The 14,246-nt window shown below is 50.1% G+C and overlaps 1 protein-coding gene across 6 annotated transcripts in view; it reads right to left on the reverse strand.

Moving 5' to 3' along the window:
* The window catches only part of elmo1 (engulfment and cell motility 1 (ced-12 homolog, C. elegans)), a 351,678-nt gene that overhangs the window by 251,401 nt on the left and 86,031 nt on the right, over window positions 1-14,246 (reverse strand). For all 6 annotated transcript variants that reach the window (XM_085988968.1, XM_085988965.1, XM_085988967.1 and 3 more), the window contains exon 5: window positions 12,260-12,332. In XM_085988968.1, coding sequence (XP_085845094.1) covers window positions 12,260-12,332 — 73 coding nt within the window. The remainder of the gene's footprint in view (window positions 1-12,259; window positions 12,333-14,246) is intronic.

Raw genomic sequence — 14,246 nt, forward strand, 5'->3', positions numbered from 1 at the left:
ACTGGTTGTCCCTCTGTTTATGGCAAGCTGTAACATAGTGTGCCGCTAGTGTTACACAGTTTCTCTCTTCCCCTAGTAGGTATGGGAGTTTTTGGTCGTCATTCAAATTTCTGAATTCAGGGCATATTTGTGAGAATTTTTGGTAGAAATTCTCCCTGATGCCCTGATATTTTCCACAGGCTGTGAGGAAGTGCATCTCTGTCTCCACCACTCCCTGACTGCAGTGAGAGCATATCCTGTCCTCTCTTGGCAGCCTGGTCTGCCTGTGTCTGCCTTTTTCGATCGCCAGGCTATGTTCACTAAGTCTGTACCTTGTCAAGGTTTTTCTCAGTTTGTTATCCTTTACCATGGTCAGGTACTCAGCCATGTTGTATTGTCTGTTTAGGGCCAAGTAGCAATTGAGTTTGCTTTGGGTTTTTGTTGTTTCTGCCCAATATGACAGGTATTTTTCCTTTTGCTTAGTGACAATTGTGTTGGGTCGAATTCTCTGTGCTACGATGTCACTGTCCTGGGGCTGGTTATTGTTAGTAGTGTTAGTGGTTGCTTCACTGAAACCCAGGACTAGTTGACTGAGGGTGTTCTTCTTTATGGTCCTCTCTTGGCATTTCAAGGCTTCATAATGATAGCAGTGGGGGTTGCTCATTTTTAGGTGTTTCCAAAATTTGGTGGCTCTTTTTTGGATAGTAATTATTAGTGGAAATTGGCCTAGTTCTGCCCTGCATGCATTGTTAACGGTTTTCCTTTGAGTCCGGAGGATACTTTTACAGAATTCTGCATGTAGGATCTCAATTGGGTGTTTGTCCCATTTTGCAAATTCTTGTTGTGTTAGCGGTCCCCACACTTCACTGCCATCGAGTGCAATTGGTTCAATTACTGATTTGAAAATTTTGAGCCAAATGCTAATTGTGATTTCTATTTGGATTGATCTTTTAATGGCATAGAAAGCCCTTCTAGCTTTCTCTCCCTCCCCCTCTCTCCTCTCCTCTCCCTCCCCCTCTCTCTCCCCCCTCCCCCTCTCTCCCTCCCCCTCTCTCCCTCCTCTCCTCTCCCTCCCCCTCCTCTCCCTCCCCCTCTCTCCCCCCCTCTCCCTCCTCCTCCTCCCCCTCCCCCTCCTCTCCTCCCCCTCCCCCTCTCTCCTCTCCCTCCTCCTCCTCTCCCTGCCCCTCCTCCTCCTCCTCTCCCTGCCCCTCCTCCTCCTCCTCTCCCTGCCCCTCCTCCTCCTCCTCTCCCTGCCCCTCCTCCTCCTCCTCTCCCTGCCCCTCCTCCTCCTCCTCTCCCTGCCCCTCCTCCTCCTCCTCTCCCTGCCCCTCCTCCTCCTCCTCTCCCTGCCCCTCCTCCTCCTCCTCTCCCTGCCCCTCCTCCTCCTCCTCTCCCTGCCCCTCCTCCTCCTCCTCTCCCTGCCCCTCCTCCTCCTCCTCTCCCTGCCCCTCCTCCTCCTCCTCTCCCTGCCCCTCCTCCTCCTCCTCTCCCTGCCCCTCCTCCTCCTCCTCCTCTCCCTGCCCCTCCTCCTCCTCCTCTCCCTGCCCCTCCTCCTCCTCCTCTCCCTGCCCCTCCTCCTCCTCCTCTCCCTGCCCCTCCTCCTCCTCCTCTCCCTGCCCCTCCTCCTCCTCCTCTCCCTGCCCCTCCTCCTCCTCCTCTCCCTGCCCCCCCTCCTCCTCCTCTCCCTGCCCCTCCTCCTCCTCCTCTCCCTGCCCCTCCTCCTCTCCCTGCCCCTCCTCCTCCTCCTCTCCCTGCTCCTCCTCCTCTCCCTGCCCCTCCTCCTCCTCTCCCTGCCCCTCCTCCTCCTCTCCCTGCCCCTCCTCCTCCTCTCCCTGCCCCTCCTCCTCCTCTCCCTGCCCCTCCTCCTCCTCTCCCTGCCCCTCCTCCTCCTCTCCCTGCCCCTCCTCCTCCTCTCCCTGCCCCTCCTCCTCCTCTCCCTGCCCCTCCTCCTCCTCCTCCTCCTCCTCTCCCCGTCTCTCCCTGATTTCCTCTCTGTCCCGCCCGCCCCCTCTCTCTCTGCCTTTCCTCAGAGCCCAGACACGGTGAGCCGAAGCCCCCGTGTGCGGATCAGCGCCTCAGGGCCGGCCGGTACGCAGCCTAGCGCGTGAGGCCCGGCCGGACTCACCTTAGCTCAGGTCGCGCTCCTGGCCGCCGCCGACGTTGACGCGCGCGCTGGCTCCCGCCCAGCCAGCCTTTACTAAGATGGCGGCAATGGCTACGCTCGGCTCAGTCCCGCGCCGCCAGCCTTTACCAAGGTGGCGGCAATCGCAGGGCGGGCCCAGCGGGACGGGCGGTGCCTAGCTCGGGCGTGGCTGGCGAGGAGAGGCCGAGGCTATTAGGCCTGCAGGTGGGGTAACCCTTCAAGGTTGCAGCGCCCGGCGGAGGCAGCGAGTGAAGTGGAAAAAAAAGGGTGAAAGGTAGGAAAATTGATCAGCTTAGAAAAAATATTTAGAAATGAATTTACTTTTTTTAAAAACAATTTCCCCTCCACACACACAGAAAGTGGGAAAAATAAATCAAGTTAGAAATCAAGATATCGGCCCCCACACACACAATGAACCCCCCCCCCCCACGTGATGCACCGATTGGTCAACCATCACGTCACTCAACGCTAATGAGTGGAATTTTGCCATTTTTTGAACCTTTTTTGTATACTGTCGGAACAATTTTTGTCTGACCAAAAAGTAAATACGCCTATTAGACTCCCCTAATGATGAGCTTTCTTTTGATATAACATGCGTGTCGGTACGCTGTATAACTTTTCAGTGTATAGCAGACAGACAGACAGAGACAGACAGCTTTATTATATAAGATAGATATAGATAGAAGATACATAAAAGAAACAAAAAACATGTGTAAAGTGCTATTCACACCACCAGGTGGCAAGCTTCATCCTTTATATATGGGGTTGGTGCAGTCTCTTTAATAAACAAGATTTTAGCTGTACCATACATAATGAAAAAAAATGTAAACTCCCATCATATATTAAAATTAAAGTTACCTTAGATTCATATTTGTGTTTATAATTCTTCCAACTCCATTGCAGGAAGTTCGAAGGAGGTGTCTTTGACCCAGACAGTGATTCCACCCTCCCTCCCCCACGAAGCCACTGCCCCAGGCTGTTCGCAGCCTTGGCATCCTGTTGTAACCCTGGGCTGAGTTTCACACCCCGTTCCCCTGCCCTCACAAATACCACTTACTTCCACGTCTGCAACATTGCCTGCCACAGCCCAAACCTCTTAGTCACCTCCAGACACACCTACTCCAATATCTCCTCACCAGCTTCCAACCACCTCCCACCCTAAACTCCCAAGAATTCTAAAACCCTGCTGCACATATCCTGTCCCACTCACCCATCACTCCTGCCCTTGCTGACCCACAGTGCCTCCCCCACCAAATACAATCAATTTAAAATCCTTCACCTCATCTTTAAATCTCTCCATGGCCTCTTCCCCACCCAATCTCTGCAATCTCCTCTGGCCGTTTACCCCACCCCATCTCTGCAATCTCCTCTGGCCCTCTTCCCCACCCCATCTCTGCAATCTCCTCTGGCCCTCTTCCCCACCCCATCTCTGCAATCACTTCTGGCGCTTTACCCCACCCCATCTCTGCAATCTCCTCTGGCCCTCTTTGCCACCCCATCTCTGCAATCTCCTCTGGCCCTTCACCCCACCCCATCTCTGCAATCTCCTCTGTCCCTTTACCCCACCCCATCTCTGCAATCTCCTAACGGAACTGCGCAAGCTATCGAAATACTGCCAGTTTGGAGCGGGACTAGCAGACACGTTAAGGGACAAGTTTGTGTGTGGGCTACAAAGTGAAGGAACCCAGAAACGGCTTCTATCAGAAAAGGACCTTACGCTGGACAAAGCTTTCAATATGGCAGTATCACACGAAGCAGCCGCAAGGGGCGCTGCAGAGATACAACGGAGACCGCAAGAATACGGCACCAACGAAATGACCTATGGAACAGGGAAGTGCTATCGCTGCGGCAGAACAACACATGACCAGAAAGATTGTTGGTTCAAGGACCAAGTGTGCAGACAGTGTGGGAAAGCAGGACACATAGCAAGAGTCTGCAGGTCTGGGAAGAAAACCAACAGTAAGAAATCTCCACAGGAGAAGTACAAAAACGTACACCAGGTGATGGACAGTGGTTCAGACGAACAGAAAAGTGACACAGACTCCGGAAGCAAGGAGCTGGGTTGTCTGAAGCTACATAATGTAACCGAAATAGAGGATCACCAGACTATCTGGGTTACACTCAAGATAGATGGAATCCAAGTGGAAATGGAATTGGACACAGGGTCAGCGCTAACAGTCATAAATCAAAGAGACTACAAGCGGCTATTTTCATACATACCCTTGAAAGCTACAGAGATTGTCTTGAAGACGTATACGGGGCAAAAAGTCTACCCCAAAGGAAAAATAAGGGTGAAAGTGACATATAAAGGCCAGGAAATACCTAAAATGGATATATATGTATTGCCAAATGGAGGACCACCACTGCGAGGACGTGAGTGGATCCGGAAGATACATTTAGATTGGCATTCCATACAGGCACTGAAGGTGGAGGCCAAAAAGGATGACGACGTCACACCTGGACGACTGTCAAAAATGCTAACTGACGCAAAAGTGTTGTTCCAGGAGGGACTAGGAACACTAAAAGGAATAACAGCAACAATTAAAATAGAGGATAATGCAAGCCCAAAGTTTCTGACGGCCAGACCAGTGCCTTATGCGATCAGACCAGCGGTTGAAGCAGAGCTGGAAGGGTTGGAACGTTCAGGAGTACTGTCCAAAGTGGACTGGAGCGAGTGGGCTACACCCATCGTCCCTGTAATGAAGAGGTCGTTGAGTAATACGCCTGGGGAACCAAAGAAGGTCCGCATCTGTGGGGATTTTAAGGGGACAGTGAACCCAGTCCTTCACACGGTGCAATATCCGCTTCCACGAATTGAGGATATTTTCGCCTCGCTATCTGGTGGTAAACGCTTCACCAAAATTGATCTAGCCCAGGCGTACTTGCAAATGGAGGTAGAAGAAGCTTCGAAACAATACTTTACGATCAACACTCATAAAGGTCTCTATCAATACAACCGGCTGGTGTTTGGAGTAGCCTCGGCTCCGGCTATCTGGCAAAGGGCGATGGATCAGGTCCTGCAAGGGATTCCAGGGACCCAGTGTTATTTGGACGACATCTTGGTCACGGGCGAAAATGACGGTGATCACCTCGCTAACTTGGAGAAGGTGCTCACCAGATTAAAAGAGTATGGGCTACGAGCTAATCGCCACAAGTGCGAGTTTTTCCAGAAACAGATCTCGTATTGCGGCCACGTCATCGATGAAGAGGGGTTACATAAGTCCCCTGACAAGATTGAGGCAGTAGTCAAGGCTCCTGCACCGGAAAATGTGTCACAACTGAGGTCGTTCCTCGGGCTGGTAAACTATTACCACAAGTTCTTACCAAATTTGTCTACGGTACTACACCCGCTGAACACCCTACTGCAAACAGGGGTACCATGGAAGTGGGATGACGAACGTAGATGAGCTTTCCAGAAGTGTAAAGAATTGATCACATCAAAAGAGGTGTTGGCCCATTTCAACCCAGCACTACCAATTCGTTTGGCATGTGATGCATCATCCTACGGCATTGGAGCGGTACTGTCGCACAAATTCCCAGACGGGTTGGAGAGGCCAGTGGCCTTTGCGTCTCGGTCACTAACCTCAGCCGAGCGCAACTACGCCCAGATTGACAGGGAGGCACTCAGCCTAGTATGGGGAGTAAAAAAATTCAACCATTATCTGCATGGGCAGAAGTTCACCTTGCTGACTGACCACCAACCACTTGTCTCCATCTTTAATCCTAAGAAGGGCGTGCCAGTAATGACTGCACAGCGGTTACAAAGATGGTCCCGGTTTCTAGGGGTGAATCAATATGAAATAGAATATAAAGGCACGAAACAGCATGGGAACGCTGATGGGCTATCGCGCCTGCCACTGCCTACGGTGGAGGAAGCACCAGCAGTGGACCCTATCGAGATATTTTATTCGTTGATAATTGAACGATTGCCAGTAATGAACGCGGATATAGAGAAGGAGACCCGCAATGATCCGACGCTGTCACGGGTATATGAATTGACGGTGAGGGGATTGCCAACACATGGCGACTCACTGTTGCCAGCATTCTCATCCAGAAGAGAACAGCTGTCAGTATGCCAGGGGACAGTGATGTGTGGATCCAGAGTGGTGATTCCACCCAAGTTAAGGGAGAGTGCGCTAAAGGAGCTACATGAAGGTCATCTGGGGGGAGTGAAAATGAAAAGCCTTGCTAGGGCTTATGTGTGGTGGCCGGGAATCGATCAACAAATCGAAGACCTAACTAAGAGCTGCTTAGGATGCCAGAGGGTCCAAAATGCACCACCACATGCCCCTCTACACCCATGGGAGTGGCCCTCCTCTCCATGGCAACGGGTGCACATTGATTTCGCTGGTCCATTCATGGACTCAATGTTCTTAATAGCAGTGGATGCTCATTCAAAGTGGCCTGAGGTGATAAAGATGTCTTCAACCACTACAGAGAAAACGATTGCAGTCCTACGGACCATATTTGCCAGAAACGGTTTGCCAGAGCAGGTCTGCTCTGATAATGGACCACAGTTTGTGTCCGACGAGTTCCAAAAATTCATGAAAAGGAATGGGGTAAGGCATTACACATCCGCCCCGTATCATCCAGCCACCAATGGATTGGCTGAGAGGTTCGTACAAACCTTTAAGAAGGTGATAAAGGCCATGTGCGACGAGGGAATTCCACTACAGCATAAGATGGACAATTTCTTATTAGCCTACCGAAACGCGACACATGCAGTTACCAACCAGACCCCGGCCATGATGTTCTTTAACCGAAGGTTAAGATCTCGCCTGGACTTGCTCAGACCAAATGTGCGAAGAAATGCTGAGGACAAACATTTCCAGCACATCAACGAGAAGCCGACAAGGAGCTTCAATGTAGGGCAAACCAGCCTTGGCCCGTGACTATCGAACAGAGAAGTGGCAACCCGGAACGATATGTACAAGGCAGGGGCCATTAATGTACACAGTGGATGTTGGGGAGAACATTGTGAGATGCCACGTCGATCAGACCTTAGCGTCACAGGAAGGCGTCAACCCCATGTCTCGAGTACCTGGGGATGAACCCGACATACCGGTAGCATCTACTTCAGACCCAGTAGTAGTGGAACCCGATGAACTACCCGATGAAAAGGGGTCAGAATCGCCTCTGCACCAAGAACAAGAACCTCCGGAAAGGCGCTATCCCGAAAGGGTCAGGAAGCCGCCCCAAAGACTGAATCTATAAATGGACTTTTGTTATTAAATGTACATGTAAAAATGTAATTGTTATTTGAATATTAAGGGGGTATTATTAATCTAAAAAGGGAGGAATTGTAGTGTATGTGCTTTAAGTCAGAACTACTTTTTACAGCTCCTGTATACTGTAGTACCGGCAGTAACCACACCGGTATATAAGCTGTGCGTATGCCTTTGTACCCCAGTCTAGAGATGACCCTCCTCCAGTAAAGACCTGTTGTTTGTTTATGTACAGCATCCGTGTAATTATTTATCCACTGAACCACAGATCTAACACTCTTCGCCACCCCATCTCTGCAATCACCTCTGGCCCTTTACCCCACCCCATCTCTGCAATCTCCTCTGGCCCTCTCCCCCACCCCATCTCTGCAATCTCCTCTGGCCCTCTTCACCACCCCATCTCTGCAATCTCCTCTGGCCCACTCCCCCACCCCATCTCTGTAATCTCCTCTAGCCCTTTACCCCACCCCATCTCTGTAATCTCCTCTGGCCCTTTACCCCACCCCATCTCTGTAATCTCCTCTAGCCCTTTACCCCACCCCATCTCTGCAATCTCCTCTAGCCCTCTCCCCCACCCCATCTCTGCAATCTCCTCTGGCCCTTTACCCCACCCCATCTCTGTAATCTCCTCTAGCCCTTTACCCCACCCCATCTCTGTAATCTCCTCTGGCCCTTTACCCCACCCCATCTCTGTAATCTCCTCTGGCCCTCTCCCCCACCCAATCTCTGTAATCTCCTCTGGCCCTTTACCCCACCCAATCTCTGTAATCTCCTCTGGCCCTCTCCCCCACCCAATCTCTGTAATGTCCTCTGGCCCTTTACCCCACCCCATCTCTGTAATCTCCTCTAGCCCTTTACCCCACCCAATCTCTGCAATCTCCTCTGGCCCTTTACCCCACCCAATCTCTGCAATCTCCTCTGGCCCTTTACCCCACCCCATCTCTGTAATCTCCTCTAGCCCTTTCCCCACCCCATCTCTGTAATCTCCTCTAGCCCTTTACCCCACCCAATCTCTGTAATCTCCTCTGGCCCTCTCCCCCACCCAATCTCTGCAATCTCCTCTGGCCCTTTACCCCACCCAATCTCTGCAATCTCCTCTGGCCCTTTACCCCACCCCATCTCTGCAATCTCCTCTGGCCCTTTACCCCACCCAATCTCTGCAATCTCCTCTGGCCCTTTACCCCACCCAATCTCTGCAATCTCCTCTGGCCCTCTCCCCCACCCCATCTCTGCAATCTCCTCTGGCCCTTTCCCCCACCCCATCTCTGCAATCTTCTCTGGCCCTTTACCCCACCCAATCTCTGCAATCTCCTCTGGCCCTCTCCCCCACCCCATCTCTGCAATCTCCTCTGGCCCTTTCCCCCACCCCATCTCTGCAATCTTCTCTGGCCCTTTACCCCACCCAATCTCTGCAATATCCTCTGGCCCTCTCCCCCACCCCATCTCTGTAATCTCCTCTGGCCCTTTCCCCCACCCCATCTCTGCAATCTCCTCTGGCCCTTTACCCCACCCAATCTCTGTAATCTCCTCTGGCCCTCTCCCCCACCCAATCTCTGCAATCTCCTCTGGCCCTCTCCCCCACCCCATCTCTGCAATCTCCTCTGGCCCTCTCCCCCACCCAACCACAGATTCTGTTCCTCTGACTCTGGCCTTTTGGACACTCCTTTCTCCCTTTTGCCCCAACATGGATGACAAAGCCTTCAACTCCTCCAGAATTCCTTCCTAAACCTCTCCACTTCTCTCTTCTTTAAAAAAAAACTCCTCAATAACCATCTCTCTCGACTGTTTTTCTGTTAAAGGCGCTCTGTAAATGGAAGTTGTTGCTATTGGTAAAGAAGTGAGATATGAATTTACATTAAGTATTTTGTTCGTCATTTAATGAACAGGGCCAGAAAAGTAATTATTTATCTGAAAAAACTTTTGTAAAATAAGAGCCATAAATATAAGATAGTCGCTACTAAATCCAATAGGAAATTCAGGAGAAACTGCTTTAACCAGAGAGTGATTAGAATGTGGAACTTGCTACCACATGGATTAGTTGAGGTGAACAGCATAGATGCATTTAAGGGGAAGCTAGATAAACACATGGCAGAGAAAGGAATAGAAGGATATGCTGATACAGTTAGATGAAGTAAGGTGGGAGGAGGCTGTGTGGAGCTTAAATACCAGTACAGACCTGTTGGGCTGAATGGCCTGTTTCTGTGCTGTAAAATTCTATGTAATTCTATGTATGTATGTAACTCCTCAGTGTTACTGGAAGTCTCGAGAACGAAGTAACGATGGAAGCACCTAATTAGGACACCAAACAGCTTGTGTGTTTAGTTTTAAATTTTGAATTTCTAAACAATATCGTTTCCCTATTTTACAAAACATTTTTTCATATGAATAATTATTTTATTGGCCCTCTTCAGTAAGTATTTTGTTAATCATTTAATGCAAATTTTTTCAGCACATTTCCTGAAGTTGCCCTTTTCACCATTGGAGGGCAGCCTTCAGCTAGCTATACCTTCAAGCGTAAAAACTGTATTCAGAGGCTTTTGCTTTAAAATTAGAGGGTTTTTAATGGGCAACTGTGAGATATAACCTTTAATCCCAAAAGCAATCAAGTTAAGTCACAGGTGAGCTCAAGTTCCTCAGTGAGTCAGCAATTTGCATTTAGAAACGGGCCTCTAATGGAGAAAAACATCCCAATGTGTTTCACAGAAGAGGAACCGACACCAACGAGTGGATGTATGAACAGAGGAAGGTAGGTTTTAAAAAGAAGTTTTTAAGGGCAATGGGAGAGAGATAGTACAGTGTTGAGTTGCAGAGAGTGGGGCTGAGACAGTTGAAGGCTGGGGCAGAGGGGAAAAAGTGGGCACAGCTAGAGGACCAGAGGCCACATATTGGGACGCAGCAAGCCCCTTTGAGCGCACAAATTCTCTGGTGCAAAATGACAGGAGACGCACGAGTTTTGGCGCTCCCAGGAAAAGTCCCGTTATCTGGATTGCTGCCCGACATGGAGGCTGTCGATGGCGGGCAGAATGACATTGTTGTTAGTGAGAGTGAGGAAGAGGCCCAAGCTAGTTCACCCATCACCCCGTGCTCACTGCCCTACACTGGCTCCCGGTTAAGAAATGCCTCGATTTTATAATTCTCATATCCCTCCATGGCCTCGGCCCTCCCTATCTCTGTAAACTCTGCCAGCCCTACAACTCTCCAAGTTATCTCCATACCTCCAATTCTGGCCTCTTGCACGTCCCCCACTACCTACGCTCTACCATTGGCAGCCGTGCGTTCAGCTGTCTAGGCCCTAAACTCTGGAATTCCCTCCCTAAACCTCTCCACCTCTCTCTACTCCTTTAAGACACTCCCCTTTGACCAAGTTGTCCGAATATCTCATGTGGCTCAGTGTCAAATAATGTCCGATAACGCTCCTGTGAAACGCCTTGGGGCATTTTACGGTTAAGGGCGCTATATAAAGGCAAGTTGCTGTTGTTGATACAGGGAATGGAGGGAGAGGAACCAGTCCCACCCCAACCATGGCGCCAAAATATCGCTGAGAGCAGCCAACAGCCAAACCAGGTGTCAGTGAAAGAGGAGTGGTGTAAATGTGAAATAAATGGATCTGAGTCGACAAGGCAGCTAAAGAGAGTCAGACACTGCACAATGTGTGATCATTACTGAGTCAGCCGACATTTAACAGTATATTTTAATTTTCCTGCTCTCAGTCCTTCATCGCTCCATGAAAAAGAGTGCAGATGTGTCACATTCCCAGATCTCTGCCAATGCTGCTGTTAAGTGTGCTCAGAGACTTAGATTTACCAACCACTCATAGTAAATGGGTGATAAATCTCACCCAAATCCCCCCCCCACCCACAATTCCTCCTCCTATCCACAACACCACCCCACCCCATGTGGATGGCTTTGTCCCAATACCAAAACTCAGAACCACAAACTCAAAATCTATATTGTGCCCTTGCACACTCACCCTCGCACACTCTCAATTCAATTCAATTCAATTTTATTTGCCATATGTAACCAGTACTAGTACAAGTACAATGGAATGCTTACTCCCCGTAGGGACACGTCAGCTATTCTTACAGCGCCGTGTTCAGAAAGTCAGTTCAATGGCTTCCAGTGGCAGTGGGAGCACGATGTCCCTCAGCCGCTCCGTCCTCCTCGTCACCGCGGCCTCCTCCTCACTGTTGCCGGCTCCACGTTTGGTGGCCTGCTTCTCCCGCTCACGATCCGACCTCTGGCCGCCATGCCCGGTTCCCCTCCTCCCAGTCGGACTGCGAGCTTCCTGCCATGGAGCTGCCGGCCGACGCGCTGCAGCGGGTCGTCGTGGCTGCTGCTGCTGCTCATTGCGCTGCGCTGCCTCCGCCCGACTCGCCGAACACATCGTCGGGATGTGAATGCTCCAGTTGCCGCGGCCTCCTCCTCACCGGCTCCACAGTCCGACGGCCGGGGCCTGCTTCTCCCGCTCACGGGCCGGCCTCTGGCCGCCATGCTCGGCTCCCCTCCTCCCAGTCGGAATGCCTTCCCGCCGAGGAGCTGCTGGCCGACGTGCTCCAGCGGGTCGTCGTGGCTGCTGCTCGCACGCTGCGCTGCCTCCGCCCGACTCGCCGAACACCTCGCTCCGGTTGTGGGAGCGAGCGGCGAGAGCGGGCCGCCCGAAGCAGGGAGAGCGTGCTAGCACCGGACCGTCTCGGCCGCCACTCTCATCAGTTTCTCTCTCTCCTTCAAGCACCTCAGGAATCCCGCACTCTCCCCACGTGTTGTGCTGTTACACTGACTGGTACAATATATATATATTTTTTTTTTTTTATAAACACTCCTCAAATCACTTCTTTCAATTCTAATGGTTATTAAGAATCCTTTTGCAGAACTCCACAGATACAGAAGAAGCATATTACGCACATGCACTTACCTTCTCTGTGATATAAAAGTTTGTGCTATCCGCATACTGCAGAGCATAGTTTTCAGGGATTGATAGAGACCAGCTTGATTTAAAAAAAGAAAAAATATGAATTTCCTGTTACATTACAACAGGCACAAACTGTAGCCTTACAACAGTAATACAAGTAAGTGTTACAATCATACAGCTATTATTTACTCAAAACATGTAGGCTTCACACACATAAAACTTGGCCTTCACACCCCCCCCCCCCCCCAATTATCCCCATGACACATGAACATTCACCATCCAATGCCATGTGTTCCTGCAGCTACATCATCCAAATGGCCAGTCTTCATGTATCAGACGGTGAGCCTCACCAGGCTATTCAACTCCAGAGGGCATCACATAGCAGCCCAAGGGTGTCGTTGCCCGACATCCGTACAGTCAGGGATCGGGAGCAGGAACTCCATCTGAATTTCCCTCCCACCCCCGCCCCACTCCCTGGAGCAGAAACACCAAGGCCGGCTGCAGCACCTTGACCGTTGCCCTGACGACAATCAGCTGCCTCAGCACAGATTGGGGACAGGACCCAGGACCTCCTGAGGCCGCACAGCTCAGCACCACACTGCAATGGCCGACTGAGCCAACAAAAAAAATGGTCTTTTAATACAAAATCAGTCCAAAGGATGTCGACTGCTCTCTTCATCAGCGCTGAACATTTTGCTGTACATCGACACAGTCCGTGCTTCAGATTTCAAGGGAACCTGAGCACACAATCCAGGCTGACGCTCCAATACAGTACTGCAGGAGTGCTGCACTGTCGGAGATGCCATCTTTTGGATGAGACGTTAAACCGAGGCCCCGTCTGCTCGCTCAGGTGGATGTAAAAGATCCCATGGCACTATTTTGAAGAGCAGGGGAGTTATCCGCAGTGTCCTGACCAATATTTATCCCTCAACCAACATCACTAAAACAGATTATATGGTCATTGTCACATTGCTGTTTGTGGGAGCCTCCTGTGCACAAATTGACTGCTGTGTTTTCTACATTACAACAGTGACTACACTTCAAAAATACTTCCTCAGCTGTAAAGTGCATTGGGATGTCCTGAAGTCATGAAAGGCGCGATATAAATGCAAGTCTCTCTTTCTTTCACCTTATCTCATTGGGCCAACTTAACCTTCAATCTAATTAGATAACATCTGTGGCAAGTGTCTAATTACAGCACAAAAAACACATCATGCCTATTGCATAACCACCTATAAACTGCAGCTTTGGAACATTAAAAAACGGCATCACTGAGATCTGGCAGAATGTTGGCTCGAAATGGTCTTTAAAATATGTCTTGGCAGTAAATTACTTCCAAAACTGAACCCGCTATTAACCAAAGTAAAGGTTCATTGCTATAGTTTGAACATATAACTTAAAGAAACTTCCCCAGTTGTAAACATACCTTCCCCTTTCCGACTTTACCTTGACCTCTGTCAAGAAACTACAATCAAGTAGATTTCTCGTATCGATAACTAGCTCGTCCCAATTTCTTTGATCCACTTTCCTTCGTTGTTAATATGCTTTACTAAAAGAAAGTTAATTAATGTGTATTCTATAGTTCATAAACTCCTCTGTTAAAACCATCTCCAAGCATCCTTGGCTTCTCACCCTCCCTCCATTTAAATTAATTTTTTTTCCGCCCCCAAGGTGTACATCTTTCTCCTAGACAAGGCCAACAATCTGTTCCCAAGCCTTCGCTAATGACATTGTTGAGCCAGACACACAAAAAGCTCACAAGAGCAGCCAAATCTTATTCTTCCTCCCTCGCCGTGGTAGGCACCTCGTCACTCCCTGTGGACTCCCCCCCCCCCCACCCCCCCTTTTCCATCTCCTAGTCATAGCCAAGCTAATTATGTGAGGGAATCACAAGTGCGACTCCTGGGTCTTCCACTCTATGTCAAACTGAAGAGCAAGATCAACGAATCAACTGGGCCGGCACATCTCTGGTTTAATACTGTGCGTGTAA

The sequence above is a fragment of the Somniosus microcephalus genome, chromosome 5, assembly GCF_052327205.1.
Source record: "Somniosus microcephalus isolate GS21.2 chromosome 5, FLI_Smic_1.0, whole genome shotgun sequence".
NCBI classification, from domain to species: domain Eukaryota; kingdom Metazoa; phylum Chordata; class Chondrichthyes; order Squaliformes; family Somniosidae; genus Somniosus; species Somniosus microcephalus.